At 35.6% G+C, this 17,062-nt stretch overlaps 1 protein-coding gene across 2 annotated transcripts in view; it reads left to right on the top strand.

Annotated features, from left to right (window-relative positions):
- LOC108737167 (proton-coupled amino acid transporter-like protein CG1139) overlaps window positions 1-14,582 on the top strand; it is a 42,412-nt gene extending 27,830 nt beyond the window's left edge. The window contains exons 4-8 of one of the 2 annotated variants that reach the window (XM_018469871.2): window positions 4,507-4,779; window positions 8,169-8,526; window positions 9,791-9,969; window positions 10,500-10,675; window positions 14,167-14,581. In XM_018469871.2, the coding sequence (XP_018325373.1) occupies window positions 4,507-4,779; window positions 8,169-8,526; window positions 9,791-9,969; window positions 10,500-10,675; window positions 14,167-14,411 (1,231 nt within the window). In that variant the 3' untranslated portion in view covers window positions 14,412-14,581. Of the gene's footprint in view, window positions 1-4,506; window positions 4,780-8,168; window positions 8,527-9,790; window positions 9,970-10,499; window positions 10,676-14,166 lie in introns of both variants that reach the window. The other variant, XM_018469881.2, reaches the window with a different exon arrangement.
- Window positions 14,583-17,062: the final 2,480 nt, after the last annotated feature.

A 17,062-nucleotide genomic window follows, 5' to 3' on the forward strand; every position in this document is an offset into this window, starting at 1 on the left:
TTCATCCTTAAGGAGTAATATAGATAAAGCTTTGTTCTAAAGCCTGTCGAAGGCCATTTTTTAATTTTTTAATTTCTATTGAAAATACATGTCCTACAAGAAGCATCAACTTTAAGCACCTGTAAAAGCTATTAGTGACCATATTATTGAAAACTAAAAACGTGCCGAGTTAGTGTGAACCTTTGTCTGGTACCGTAAAAAAAATCAGATATTTATCTCGCAACATTAAATCACAATGTTTAGAATAGAAACCCATATTTTCACACCAGGCACGAGCGGTCTATTGCGGTCAATCCCCTTAATAAATGACACCGAATCCTTTTCTGTTTACCGATTGCATCCGCGAATAATGAAATTTTTAGCCGCGAATACAGGAACTGGATTGCAATTTTTTCACCAGAGAATAAGGAAACCGTAAATAAGGAACTTTTACTGTATTCAAAATGGCCTACGATCCCGTGGTTATTTTAGAAAGACGAGGACGTGTTTTCTATATTCTGTTGAATAAAATGAATGGGTACAGAACGGGAACCCCTGGAGGTGATTTGTTTTGCTCTTGTTGAATTGTTGTTAGGTAGGTATTGTAGAATATAATATCTTAGCAATGGCAGTGCACTTACGGACGCAAATGCATGGCAATAAATCAGCGTATGAATATGCATCACGAAATAAAGCTATTGTAAACACCTGATTGTATCGAATCTTTCAGCTTCCGTTCTCGACAAAACCAATTACGTTGCACCAGTCGTCGGTCGCTCTGTTACCTACGTACCCATGGCGCGACTGTTCTCTTGACCTCCGACGACTCTATTTATACTATATCTTTATTTAAAAAAATCTTGTTAATAACTATGATAAATTGCCTACCACTTGTTTTATAAATCACTTTAGCGATTCTGTTTTTGTTTTTCCTTTATCAGCGTCTTTGGTTTCTGATTATTTATAATGTACTTATCTTGGTTTACTTCCAGAGATGTGATTTATTTTTCCAATCGTATTTTTTATTTGTACCATGCAAAACACATTTTTGCCGTTAAAAGTATCACTCATCAAGCATTACATAAAATGATGAATAAAAGTTGTCCACATTGGTCATTGAAAGCATTATAAGCTTAAAAAGGGGATAAAGAGACATTCCATGAATGTCTTCTAATTCTTTACCTGAAAAGAGCCCAAAACTTCTTGGAAACGGATAATCTAAAAATATTTTGATATCAAATGATTGATCTTGATTTTAAATCAATAGAGTTATTTGAAACCCTATTCTGGTTCTGATCACGCTAAAGAAACTATTTTGGTAGTGTCTTTTTCCTAATTAAAACGGGTGGCAAAGGAAAACAAAGAAGCATATCGAAGAATAATTTGTTGCTAAATTGAAGAAACTATAACATAAAGATAGAAAAAACTATAACACAATCACTTCGAACAGAAAAATATTAATTATAATCAATCTTCCCAGCTGGTGATACAGTGCAAACACCACTATTAGTCTGGAAAAACTTCAATATTTAAAAAATGAGCAAATGCTTCCAAGATATTCTAAAAAAGTATTTTATACTTACGATTGAGGAAATGCAGGCACATTAAAATACAAAAATGAAATCTGTTTTGTATTTTACAATTGAAATAACAAATCAAAAAAGTATTTGCTTTTTGTATTTAAATACTTTAAAAAGCCATTTTTTACATCTGTATATATTAAGACCTATCAATTCAGGTCCTCTTCAGCCGGCCCAATCACAAATTACACTTATATACTATCATGAATTATTAGTTTAAAAACATACAATTCCACATAAAAGTCTATTTCATGTTTTTAAACTATCCCTTAAGTCAACTATGTTTTTTAGTTCCCTGCAATCTGATGGATCCTAATAGCTTTTTCCAATAATTACACCATTCCATTTTTAAATTAAGTGTAACGTGATCCAAATTCAAGAATTCATGCAAACGCTTCTAGTCTACGCATGGTCAATAACTCTAGGAATCAAATTAAAGTGATAATTTATATTCTTAAAAAACAATATTTAAGATCTTACATCACAATTGCCCCATACTCAGTTTAAGTATCTAAAGTTTTTGATAAACTATCTTATTAAATTTATTACACACTTGTATGTTATCAAAGTTTTCTTTATTGAAATTTTAAAACATATATACATAAATTGCTTTATTGCACAGTAAATTAAATTAAAAAAAATATTAACCATAAATTATCTACATGAAATAATGTATACTGCGCTATCCTCGCCAACACTAAAATGTCATATTTCCTATTCCACTTTTTCTCATACATAGTCATCCCCATCGTGTCGTTAGTCCTAAGACTGATTGGACACACATCATCCTATCTTGAGTAATCTTCGCATTTCCCTAAAACTAAAACATCCCACATACTTAACTATTTGCGAGCAGTTCTAATCTACTCTCTACTCCTCTTAACTTCTGTTTCTGCCTATAATATGTCATTACCTAGCCCTTCATGTCTGAGAAGGTGTCCTACGCCAAAGAATGNGTTTAAAAACATACAATTCCACATAAAAGTCTATTTCATGTTTTTAAACTATCCCTTAAGTCAACTATGTTTTTTAGTTCCCTGCAATCTGATGGATCCTAATAGCTTTTTCCAATAATTACACCATTCCATTTTTAAATTAAGTGTAACGTGATCCAAATTCAAGAATTCATGCAAACGCTTCTAGTCTACGCATGGTCAATAACTCTAGGAATCAAATTAAAGTGATAATTTATATTCTTAAAAAACAATATTTAAGATCTTACATCACAATTGCCCCATACTCAGTTTAAGTATCTAAAGTTTTTGATAAACTATCTTATTAAATTTATTACACACTTGTATGTTATCAAAGTTTTCTTTATTGAAATTTTAAAACATATATACATAAATTAGTTTATTGCACAGTAGCTCATTTTACTGTACAAAACTGGGCTGGACTATTTGAAACTTAAATTTAAAAAAATATTAACCATAAATTATCTACACGAAATAATTTATACTGCGCTATCCTCGCCAGCACTAAAATGTCAAAATCATATTTCCTATTCCACTTTTTCTCATACATAATCATCCCCATCGTGTCGTAAGTCCTAAGACTGATTGGACACACATCATCCTATCCTGAGTAATCTTCGCATTTCCCTAAAACTAAAACATCCCACATACTTAACTATTTGCGAGCAGTTCTAATCTACTCTCTACTCCTCTTAACTTCTGTTTCTGCCTATAATATGTCATTACCTAGCCCTTCATGTCTGAGAAGGTGTCCTACCAACCTATCTCGCCTATTTCTTATTGACTTCCAAAGAGTCCTCTGTTCTCCTATTCTTTCTAATATTATTAATATAAGGTCGTCAGTTGTAAGATTGGTTGGACACGCACCTCTATTCTTCCCTATTCTCAGCTAATCTTCACATTTCCCTAAAACTAGAACATCTCACATCCTTAACTATTTGCGAACAGGAACCTAACCTAGGTATCCTACCAACCTATCTCGCCCTTTTCTTATCGACTTCCATAAAGTCCTCTGTCATCCTATTCTTTTCAATACCTCATCATTTCTAACCTCCTCTATCCACGGTATCCTTATTATTTGCCAGTAGTGTCATATTTCGAACGATTGTACTCTTTTCTTTTCCACCGCGCCCACCGTCCATGTTTCAATCCCGTATAGCGCGCTCTCCAAACATACACTTTTAACAATCTTTTTTGGATTTCTAAATTAATCGTTCGCGAGCATAGAAGTGACTTCTTTTTATGGAAGGCGACTCGACCGTGCGCTATCCTTTGATTTATGTCCCTACTACTCCTTCCGTCCTGACTTATCCGACTTCCTAGATACCAAACATTAGTCACTTTTTTTTATTTTTCCTCTCCTACTTTTATGTTCGTTCTTTCTCTACTTTTTCTCCCTTGCACTCCAGTATTTTTGTTTCGGTTTTATTTATTTTCAAACAAAACTGTTTTATCATGCATAAGCCTTAATAATTTCTGTCTGTTTTGTCAATGATTTCCATATATTTGAGCATTCTTTAATCCTTTCTGGAATGACCTTGTAATAACTGTCATATCTCTTTAATCTTTGATATAACCTGCTACTCTGATGCTAAATGAATTTCTTGCTTTTACATGAACTAACTAAAGTGAAGCGATGATAGGTATAAACAATCCTTGCAATAAACTATTGCACTATTTTGCATAACTACTTTTATATTTAATTGTTAATTTCTTGAACACAATGTGTATAGGTACGCAATCTTTTTTTCTCTATAATTTTAATATGTTTAATTTTCAAATTATTATTACTCTTTTCGTTTCATTGATTATTAATTGTGATAAGATCTTTATTGTAATCTAAATTATTTGGTTGATTTCATCTGACGATGAATACTGAATTAAGATAAAAGACAGCACGAAGTCATTGATGTGTTTTCGGCAGTTCTCTTACTTTTCCCAGAATTTAACTTTGATTTTAAATTTCTGTGCAGAAATTCGGAAACATTGCTCCATTTTCTGAAAGGCTGCCTGGGTACGGGAATCTTAGCGATGCCAAAAGCGTTCTACCACTCAGGGTATTTAGTAGGTATAATTGCAACAGTTCTCATCGGGGGAATTTGTACATACTGCATTCACATGCTAATTAGAGCAGAATATGAACTTTGCAAAAGACGAAAGGTGCCCAGCTTGACATACCACGAGGTTGCCGAAATAGCATTCCTAGAAGGCCCTCCAAAGGTCCAGAAGTATTCAATATACGCCAAGTAAGTCACAACTTAATTAACGAGATGTTATATTTTCTTTGAGAAAACGACCAAATGTAGGCAGCTCTGCACTAATTTTAATTGCTATTCAGTATGAAATAACAATTTTAAGGAAATGAAACTACATTGCTTTTTACTGTTTCAATTTATTTAGAGTTTTTTCTAAAATTGTTTCAACTTTTTACGCTTTCGTCAAGAGTACTTATCGTTACTTAAATAACCTAAGTAACGAAAATCACTCTAGAGAAAAGCCTAAAAGAAACAATTAACCTTATTTAAATATAGACATGGCACGCTGAAATACCCAAAATTTTCAAAATTAAATTCCAATGACTGACCAGTTATAACGTAGGATTTTCTTGGTAATCCCTTTGTATGTATGTATGTATGTATGTGTGTATGAATATTTGGACGTATGTGTGTACGTTATCGTAAACTACAGTTACTATACAATTAATTGCAATGACTCTGACTTCTTCGGCATAAACATTTTAACATTATTATTACATATTTTCCGCCCAGCACCTCCGCCGTACCTTTTCAGCATGATTTCTAAATAAGAAATTCATAGTGGTCAGCGTTCTGCCGAAACTGCCAGACGCGGATCGCGATTTAGATCTTGTTGGATCTCATCAGTGCGTCGCAGGCAGTTTCGACGGAACAGAGACTAAAACCCCTCCTCGAGTAGGGAAATCAAGCAGAAGNATAAACATTTTAACATTATTATTACATATTTTCCGCCCAGCACCTCCGCCGTACCTTTTCAACATGATTTCTAAATAAGAAATTCATAGTGGTCAGCGTTCTGCCGAAACTGCCAGACGCGGATCGCAATTTCGATCCTGTTGGATCTCATCAGTGCGTCGCAGGCAGTTTCGACAGAACACAGACTAAAACCCCTCCTCGTGTAGGGAGATCAACCAGAAGGTTATACATCCCAGAAAAGCTTCTTTGGGAAGGTTGGAAAAGAGGAGAGGGATGAGTGGGGAGGGAGAATGTTTTGGGATGTGGGGTAATGGTGTGGACGAAAATGGTTGTCCAACCTCAAAGAGTTGGGTGAGCACTCGCGCTAAAGTGCGAAATTAGACTTGAGCAGAAAGTGAGGAGCTCAGAAAAGAAGATGACAGGACCTTCTTAAACGGTCGTTTGGTTTAGGGACGAAGTTAGGAAAGTATCGAGATAGACGGGTTTGAGTGACCTGACACCGGAGCTCTGAGATTTGCCCCGAATCTGGTTGCAGCCTCGGGGAGTGAATGTAGGCCAGTTTATTTCAGAATTTGGGTGTTTCTGATGAACCATGGGTAGTTGAGTGTAGAACGAAGAATTTCGCATGTAAGTGCCTTGATATATTTGTAGGCGGCCTCGAGACAGAGTTTTAAAAGAAAAACTTTTGAGTGTTTCATTCCCACCAGCTAAGAATGCTAGTAAGCTGGCAGTCCCTCCGGAGTATGTAGGAAGGTAGAGCGGAAGACCCTCTTCAGCCCCCTTTCAGGAATTGTGGGAATGTGTGGGTGGTGGTTCGGATGAGAAAGATATGACGAACGAAATAAAGACAGAAGAGAATGGAAGATTATCTGTGGAATATTATTGCCCCTGTATTTGCCTTGTGATTCGAGGAAACCACACAAAAACTTGAACCAAGGCAAATTGACCCGGAATCGAATTAGGTGATGATGAAAGAGAAGAGAGAATTCCTTAATTGGTTTCTATGACGTAACATGCTTCATATTAGGCTTAATTAGTTAGGTTATGGACAGAGAGGACTTCCTAACTGGCTTTTATAAAGTTCTTTGCTCGAGAGTCTGGGTTAGATATGAGTTGACGTTAGGTTATAGCACGAGAAGATTGACTTATTGATTGGTGAGTGGTAATTCCCGGATTGACTTCTGTAAGTTCGTTTATGAAGAGAGAGTACTTGCTAATTGGCGGTCAGTGTGTAAAGTGCTTTGCACGATAGTCTAGGTTAGGTTATAATGAACAGGGTTTCCCTGATTGATATGTGTGAAACGATATATGGACTAACCTTAGGTTATAGTGGGAGAGGATTGCTTGATTAGCTTATGAGTAGGTTTCTTTGACTGACATGCGTAGAGTGCTATACAGTGGGGATAAGCGATATACGCCAAAGGCTATGTTCAGAAAATAGTATTAGGGAATCACCATGATTAAAATGTATGTACTATGAACCATCGACAAATGTGGATGGATTTAACAGGCCATGACCATAACAAGGTCGTCAGCCCTAAGACTGGATGGACACGCACCTCCACTTTTTCCTATCCTGGCACAATCTTCGCATTTTCCTAAATGTAGGATATCCCACATTCATAGTTATCTGTGAATCTAATCTAGACGTACCTATACTCCTCTTAACTCCTGCTTCCACTTTTAATACGAGGGCGGTTCAATAAGTACCCATATTTGAAGACAGAGGATGTTCCTGAGGGAAATTGATGTTGTCATCTTGTGCTGCCATCTATCAAACCACACCAAAACGAATTTCAGACTGATTGATAGATTAGTTTGGATTTGACAGCCATTCGACTGAGACGTGTTTCGTTATTTTCGCTAAGATGGAAAAAGAGCAGTATCGTTCGGTAACTCGCTTTTTGTTTTTGGATGGGAAAAAATGCGAGGAGATGAAAATAAAGTTGGATACTGTTTACGGAGACATTTCGCCATCTACGACCACAGTTAGATATTGCTTCAACGAATTTAAACGTGGGCAAAGATCCGTTTTTGATAGGAGCGACCAGGAAGCCTGGCAAACGTTGTTACCGAGGAAATCATTTTACGGATTTTTTAGGAGAAGGAAGAACGATCACTGGACAATACTATAGTGAGTTATTGGACCGCTTCGACAAAAAATTGGCAGACACGGACGCATTTGACGAAAAAGAAGGTGCGTTTTCAACACGATAACGCACCGGCACATTCATCAGGAGCTGTTGCCGCCAAAATGCATGAATTACGTTATGAATTTACAGCCGCACACCCCGATTTGACTCCCTGCGACTTCGTCTTGTTCCCTACCATGAAGAAATGACTAGCGAGAAATAAATTTTGCTCAAACGAGGAAGTCATCGCCGAGACAGGGGGGATTTTGGAGAGTTCGACAAATTTTATTTTTTCTAAAAGGGGACTATGTTGAAAAAAAAAAAAACTTTAAAAAAAAGGTGTCTTCATGTCTAACACGGGTACTTATTGAACCGCCCTCGTATATCTCTAACTAGCCCTTCATGACTGAAAAGATGTCCTACCAACCTATCTCGCCTATTCCTGATTGACTTCCATAGCGTCCTCTGTTCTCCTATTCTTTCAAATACCTCCTCATTCAGCCAGTATATTCATATTTTTTTTCAATGTCAACTTTTATTGTTCTGTTACAGACATGCTGTAAATATATTCCTGTTAATTTACCAGCTCGGGATATGCTGTGTTTACGTGGTTTTTATTGGAACTAATGTGAAAAGCGTATGCGATACCTATTTTCCTGAAATGAGCGTGTCGATTTACATGCTCATGTTTCTGTTGCCCTTGATATTAATTAACTGGGTGAGAAATTTGAAACGATTGGCGCCTTTCTGTACTGCTGCGAATGTAATCACGCTAATTGGATACGCTATAATTTTTTACTACATCATTAGGAATAAACCTAGTTTCGACAATAGGTCACCTACTGGACAATACGATCATTTTCCTCTATTTTTTGGTACCGTTTTGTTCTCCCTGGAAGCTATAGGAGTTGTAAGTAAGCATTTTATTTAATGTGGCAGTAGAATTCTAAAATCTAACAAACCAAAATATATACCGAATATTCATATGAGCGCTCTCTTACTGTCAATGAACTTTCTGTATTTTGTCTTTCCATACAAAATGTATAACGATGTTACCTTTGACATCATTTTTCTTTGTATCAATTTGTATTGCTTTTATTTGTTTTTTCTTCCCTTTTTAGATGTAGTCAAAGTACTCCATAGTATTTATATATACTTATATTATTATCACAGTTTCTCTTGGGTACTCAAATCATCAAGTGTTCTAACTAAGAGACTTGTTACTTTCTCATAATGATTATAAATGCCATCTGATTAATTCTAAAGGAAGCTACACTACTGTAAATCATTTTCGAACATAACCACTTAGGATAGGATAAACCATTCTACAAGTGAATATGTACCATCATTCTTTGCTTTTCCTTGTCTATTTTCAAATAAATATATTCCTGGTGATACGGAAATTAAGAAGTTTTGAGCGAATTAAAGCAATAATCAGATCACTTTTGGCCAAGAGCTACCTAATCGATTTTCTTGTTATTTGCCTTACAAAGGGTTTCTAGACGTCCAGGATTTGCTCAGTTGCCCCAAAATTTATTACTATGTCCCTTTTCCAAAGTGTCATATTCTTTTATTTAAGGGATAACATAATAACAATATTTCATACCTTAAAAGTTTCTATTACTGTTATAAATTTTATTTCTTTCACCTTACGGTCATCAGTGGCCTACCATTTCTTATGGAAATTTGCACGTAAAACGGCAAAAATAAAACCCAGCTCCTGTTCTACAATCTCTGCACTAACTGTGTTCAATTGGTAGGTTCTTCAAGAGAACAGAATAATCTACAATAAAACGAAATTGAAAAAGAAGCTGCCAGTTGCAATATTCACATTTAAAAACAACGGCTAATAACCGAATTAAACAACGATTTAAAAAGAGAATGGGATGCCTGTTTTTTTAATTTCCTTTACAAAGATTTAGGAAAACCAAGACATAGGAATTTTCAACCCTTATTTCACTATTTGCCTGAAAAATAAATAAAATTTAAAATTATTGCATTGTCAAGGATGGGTGGAAACGGTAACATGATATGGGTATTATTTGATTCTTATGCCCAGTGGTTTCTTCTACGTTTTTGTTGAGTTAATTCACTTTAATACCGAGTCGAAACTTAAATTTAATATTTATTTTTAAATGAGTCATATGCGTAGACGAATTTTTTTCTAATTGTAGATAATGCCATTAGAAAATGAGATGAAATCTCCTAAAAATTTTGCAAGACCATTTGGAGTACTAAATATTGGTATGGGATTGGTGGTTAGTATCTATTTGATCATGGGCTTACTAGGCTACTTAAGTTATGGTGCTGACGTTGAACCGGCCATTACCCTAAATTTACCACCTGATGACATGTAAGACATAACTTTTATTATTTTAAATATTATATCCGACAGAATGGTGTACAGCTACTTAGAAAGGTATCCTTGGAATGTCCATGCGCAAATTGTTTTGGATTTGAAATCATTCAAATGATATTCATGATCTTTCCCTTAATAGCTCTTTGATACCTCCTCATATCCTTAGGACTTCTCCGATATACATCTCATAATATCCTTCGATTTTCTTCCCGCTATCCAAGCATATCAGCAGAGCTGTACCCACGATATTCTTACTTAAGTAAAATAAAAAATTATTTTACTTTAAAGATATAATTTAATAAGAATTAATAATCAATCAAAATAAAATTAAAAGTCATTAAACTCATAAAACAACTCCAAATATTAATTTGAGAAGTATTCTGTATTACTAATAGTAACTAGTACAATATAATTAATTTTTTAATTTTTGGGTTTCTCCCAATAGACAAATTCAAAAGACATTGGTCTCTTAACGTTTAATGTCTCAAATCATAAAATCGAAATTATTTTATTGTTCTCTCCAGATTGGCGCAAGTAGTAAAAGTATCGTTGGCTTTATCGATTTATGTAACACATGCTCTGCAATGCTACGTTGCTGTCGATATTACATGGAGGGAATATATTGGTCCAAAATTGGAAAAAAGTAGCAGAGCAATGTTATGGGAATATGTGCTACGAACTGCTTTAGTAGTTATCACATGTATGTATCAAATAGACAATTCATTTAAAAGAAGTCATATTATCACCTACTTCATTCATTTAACAATTACCAATAAAATCAATAAAAGGAGCATTTTTCTCCCATCTGCAACATCGAATCTATGTTTAAAATAATAGAAGTAATGGGTTAATTAGTTAGAATAACTAAATATCATTCATTGCTGAATTCTAATTTTGACTAGTAGAAGCTGACCTTAAGAAAAAATTTGTTTTAATAAGAACAGTGGCAGTTCTTGGTCATTTATCGAAGTTACTAGATGTTGACGGCAATTTCGGTATTACTAGATCTCATCAACACGTCATAGGGAGTCTTAACCAATCGTCAGCCAAATAGCAGGAGTAAATTAATATAGTACCTAGTTTTACTAATATTTGTTGCTCATCAAGGTATTACGTATGTTCAGACAAGATCTTACAAAGGTATCTATTTACCCAGCTGAAAAAAAAAAAAACTTTTGGGTTTTATTTCCTCCAGCCACTACTGTTGGTGGGCGGACAGCGAAAGTGAAAGATTATTACCTGTTGAATATCTCTGCCCAACTTTCGCCTAGGTGATCCAATAAAACCATAGAAAAACTTGGATCAGAGTTGAGGGATTCGGAATCGAACCGGTGTCCTCCCAAATGGTAAGCGATGGCTTTAGACCTCTTGGCTTTGGTTCGACGACGCAATTTCTATACATAAACAAAATTAATAGGAAATTCTCTGATAAGAATAGTATAAAAGTTCTTGACCAGTTAGACAGTTAGACATGTAGCTAAATACCTTGGTAAAGCCTTTAGTTATCAGTAAATTACAATGTGCTGCCATAACTGAGAGTTTCATTCTCAACTCAACTTAACATAAGACGACGGCCGGCGGAGTGTTGTCAACTTGGTGGGGAAATCCGGTAAATCTATCCTTTGTAGAAAACACGAGCTTAAGTTGCAGCTTATTGAGCTCTGATGGGAATTGCCTCGGGCCAACGTGTGAACTGATCTACGCATGTGAGGCAGTAGCGATATCCTTCAGAGTAGGGCATTAAAACTATGTCTAAGTGTACGTCGTCTGTCTAAAGGCATGTTTAAGATTCCCAGAGGGGCAGAAACGAGCCGGAAAATTTTTGCTTTTTGACATGGAATGCATACGCGTGCCCATTTGGCGCAATTACTGTTTGCTTATGGCCCATATAAAACGTTATGTGATAGACACACGAATACCAGAGTGCCTTAAGGAATATAGGTGTTTGAAAATGGCGAAACGAAACGATGGGATCAAGAATGGTCTAACTGTTCCTTTTGAGATATTTTAATACTAGGGACCTCTTAGAACTGAGATATGATTGAAGATCTTTATCGGACTCTTAAGTTGGAAGGACTTCGTAATCAGTGGGACTTGATACTTCTAAAATTCGTGAAAAAGTGTCTGCTACGATGTTGTCCTTACCCGAAGTATGCTGTATGTTTGTTGAAAATTGGGTAATGAAATTTAGATGACGTGATTGCATCGGGGAATATTTGTTAGGGCTCTAACTAAAGGCAAACGTTAGAAGTTTGTGATGCGTGAAAAAATAAAGTCGCGGGTCTTTAGCAAATGTCGAAAGTGCTTAGTTGTACTAGATCGAAAGCAGTATATTTGATCTCCCCGTTGGAGAGTTTACCATAGAAGAATGGTATGGGCCCCCAGTTTCCATCGTGGTATTATTGTAACGCAGCGCCCAAGCAGTAGTCGGAAGCATCACAAAATATAACTAATGTTGCGTTGGGTTGAGGATAGTGTAGGAGAGACTAGTTTAAGCAAGTTGTTTCTTACTCAATTCGAATTTTATTCCATCGTAGCGATGTGTTGCCTTTTAAATTCTGTTGGAGAATTTGTTTAATTCTGAGTGCGTGTAGGCAGCTTTTGGTAGGAATTTCCTGTAGAAGTGTAGCATACCCAGAAATTATCGTAGTTGTTTTGCCATGCTTAGTTTTGGGTAATTCATGATTGGTTGTTACTCTATCTGGTAAAGGTCGTATACCTTTCGCTGAGACAGAGTAACCTAGAAAGGAAACTTCTTTTTCGCTGAACTTGCACTTTAGTCTGGTTAGTAGCACACCATATGGGTTTAATCGCGTGAACACTATTTATAAATGCTGTTCGTGCTGAGTTGCGGATTCTGACATGACCAGGATATGCTCAATGTAGGCAAAACAAAAGTCTGGACCGCGTAATACTTCGTTTATGAATCGCTGAAATGTTTGACTAGCGTTACGTAAACCAAAATTCATAAATGGATATTCGAATAATCCAAATGGAGTTATTGCCATCTTCAGAATGTTTTCGTCAGCAACCACGATTTGATTGTTTGCTCGAACGAGGTCGACTGTGAAGAATATTGTTTTGTTTAATAATGCATGCGTAAAATCTCCAATATTTCGAACAAGGTATCTGTCGGGAATGGTTTTCGGGTTGAGTGAGCGATAATCTTCGCAGGATCGTCATTCATTGTCTTTCATCGGGAACGTGTGTCGTGGCTATGCCCAGGGACTGGAGAAAAGGCGAGCGATGCGCAGTTGTACCGGTGTCTCAAACTCTCTTTTAGCTACTGCAAACGCTCTTTGGCTACGGGACGGACCAGGGGTAGTGTTTATGTAATGCCTTGTTGCATGCTTAGGGTACATGAAGTGTAGTGTGTACCGAGCGGCATGGCCTAGAGGTTTAGACCATTGCTTAGCATTCGGGAGGACGCCGGTTCGATTCCGGGTCCGTCTGCCTTGGTCCAAGTTTTTCTGTGGTTTCCTTGGATCACCTAGGCAAATGCTGAGGCAGTAATATTCCACAGATAATCTTTCATTCTCTTCTGTCTTCATTTCGTCCGTCTCATCTTTCTCACCCGAACCACCACCCACCCATTCCCACGATTCCTGAATGCAGGCTGAATAGGCGTAGTCCGGAGGGACTGCCCGCCCACCAGCATTACTGGCTGGTGGGAATGAAACACTTAAAAATTTTTTTTTTTTATTATTGAGGGTTGGCTGCAACCAGTCACCTTACCAGGGGCTGAACTGCATTGGCTGATCCAGGAAACGCTGGTTGTTTAAATTTACGAGCAATTGATATTGGGCCAAGAAATCGGCTCCAATTATTTGTTGGTTTGTTGACATACGCAATTATAAATTGTCAAGCGAAATTTCTACGTAGGCCTAAGTTGAGGCGCAGGTTGATGTAACCGTAGGTCGGAATAATAATAATTAATGCGAATAAATATTAGTAAAACAAAAGCTAACAATGTATAGTTTAGAATTAAATAAAACCATTTGGTGTTAGTTTACCAAAAATGTTTCGACCTAGTTAGAACATTCCTACTATTCTGATAATAAATTCATTCAACAATTGCGGTATTATGTAATTCTACTATTAAAAAAAGTATTACAAATCATTTCACAACCAGTGCACGATAAACTCTATTGAATTTATAACCTAACGTTTCTTCCTTTGTTTTTTTTACAGTTTTAATGGCTGTGGCAGTGCCGAAATTAGACTTATTCATTTCCCTCTTCGGTGCTTTCTGCCTTTCAGCAGCGGGACTAGCAATACCCGCTGCAGTAGACAGTTTTACATTCTGGTACAGCAGGGAAGGAACAGTTTTTTATTTGACGCTCACAAAGAATATTCTTTTGGTTTTGTTCGGTATAGCGGGACTGATTGCGGGAACTTATACAAGTCTTAAGGAAATTATAGAGCAATTATTATAATTTTTATCGACATATATACCCAGAAATGTACAGGTTTTTTAAGGACTTCTGTTGCTGTTGCATATTAAGTATTAAAAAAGTATTGTGGTTTTATATTTTACTATAACTAATCGTAAGTTTGTATATTGTACTATCAGATAAATAATTTATCGTTGTAATTATTACGAAGTATAAGTTATTTTTACATTCTCATTAAGTAATTATATGATTATTTCTGAAGTTTNAGTTGCTTATACAATATAATTTTAGACTATTTACAAGCAGTGTTTGAGAAGTATGTCGACCCACTCAATTTTGAAAAGCATAACTAAAGCGTAAAATGTAAGGATAATCTGTTTGAAATAAAAATATAATTTCCTTCAATAATACAAAAAAATTTATGAATTTCTTCGCGAATGTACTTTTTTTTATCTGTTCCTATTCGCCAACTTTTTACCATATCTCTGATTTCGTACCTACTCATGTCCCGATAGAAGGAAGTCCAGCTTTATCACTTCTATCTTCAAAACAGGCAGTATGTTTGATGTCTCCATCCGTCTTTGTAATTAGCGTCATTTCAAAGTTATTTGACTGCGATTACTGCTTCTTTATGTACTGACGCTTCCCAGTACATTATCTTAGCTTCACTTTAGGTCGATCTACTCTCCCAAACTTGCTCCATTTCACGAATCATGTCACCAGCAACATGGCGACACGTAGACAAATGAACGTCATTTACACCGATTTTTGAAGTGCCTTCGATCCAATTAGCCACGCTAGAATAACTAGTCATAAAAAGTTCTCTGTTCGATTGGATACTGTCGTATCTGGTAGCACTCAATGAGTACGTTATAGTAAATACCTACTTATCTGATCTTATTGATGTTACGTGTTTGTGTTCCTCAAGGTGCACATCTTGGTCCACTTTTATTAAAGGTTTACATTAATGAGACAGGTATGTATCTGAGTTTTCATTTTAGTAAATCTAAAAAAAACATCATGAAATTACAAATATTCCACTTCCACCTTTCATTTTAGACCACGGAACTCATTTTCAGTAAAAGAAAGAAACGTATTCACCTATTACGAAAAGCGTGGAACTTCTAAATCACGTTCTGTTATTTTTTGTAGTATGCAAATGGGTCTTAAATGTTATATTAAATGTTTTTATCGGAATATTAAAGGTTTCTTTTATTGCATAATTCTCAGAGATCTTATGATATACTTATATGAAATCTACACATATAAAACAATACCGCGATTGACTGATTATTGACTGACAGACAACGTACATCTTAAAAGTCGATTCTCACTATACAGTCCGAAAGAGCGAATTTTGGGTATCTAGGAAGTCAGATAAGTCAGGACGGAAGGAGTGGTAGGGATATAAAGCAAAGGATAACGCAGAGTTGAGTTCAATAAAAAGAAGTCACTTCTATGCTCGCGAACGGTTAATTTATCGAAATCGAAAAAGATTGTTAAAGGTGTATGTTTGGAACACGGCGCTGTACAGATACGAAACATGGACAACGGGCGCGGAGGAAAAGAAAAGGTTAGAAGCTTTCGAAATGTGGAATTATAGGCGAATGATGAGGATACCGTGGATAGAGAAGGTTAGAAATGAAGAGGTATTAGAAAGAAAAGAAGAAAGTCAAAAAATAGGCGAGATAGGTTGGTAGGACGCCTTCTCAGGCATGAACGTCTAGTCAGAGATATTAGAGTCAGGAACAGGAGCCAAGAGGAGTAGAGGTAGACCTAGATTAGATAACTATTCGCAAATAGTTAAAGATGTGGGTTGTTCTAGTTTTGGGGAAATGCGAAAGAGTGGAGATGCGTGTTCAACCAGTCATAGGACTGACGACCTTATGATAATGTTGAGCAGTAATATTCTATAAGACATCATTCACTTTTCTTCTAACTCACCCCCAATCACTATCCACTTATTCCTAAAATGAGTCTACTCTCCCGTCTTTCTAATAAAGTGTAGGTCAGAGAAGCTCAGCGCTAGTAATTTCAATCCAATCCGATCTCACATCTTCTACTCGTAAATAATCGATTCTTAATTGTCTATGTTTTTGTAATATTTATTTGACTTTCTTATTCTTTTTTTATCATACTGTCCTTTTATTTATTTCTTTTTTTTTGTATACACGTTCCATTTGTTTGTGTTTTGTGTTGTGTTCTTTCGATGTAAATAGTGTGTTTCTCATATTACAAATTTTCCTTAATTGTTATTTTCAGATTAGGAAACGCTTAATTAGAATAGCTGTATGGAATTAAATTGACCTAACCTAAGCACAAATTACATTCTTTTAGAAATATTTTTGCTGTAATAACCACCATTAGCATCATCAGCAGCGTTTTTCAAATTGTAAATTACCAATACAAAAGCCTAAGCATTCGATTACGAAATGTTACATAAATAAAGCAATGTTACATAAATAAAGCACTATATATGGCCTTTATCATAAAATTGTCGTAGGTAACATTTTATTAATATAAAAATTTTCAATTTTGTTTTTTTTTTATTAAATAAATCGAATTTTTACTCGAATACTTTGAATTTTTTATGGTGATTGTTGATTATTTTTACAGTTAGAAAAAATAAATTAAGGAAATAGAAACATTGGTAAATAATTTAAAAAAAATGTACCTAAATTATTTGTTGACCC

This window comes from Agrilus planipennis, unplaced genomic scaffold (assembly GCF_000699045.2).
Source record: "Agrilus planipennis isolate EAB-ADULT unplaced genomic scaffold, Apla_2.0 scaffold9, whole genome shotgun sequence".
Lineage (NCBI taxonomy): Eukaryota > Metazoa > Arthropoda > Insecta > Coleoptera > Buprestidae > Agrilus > Agrilus planipennis.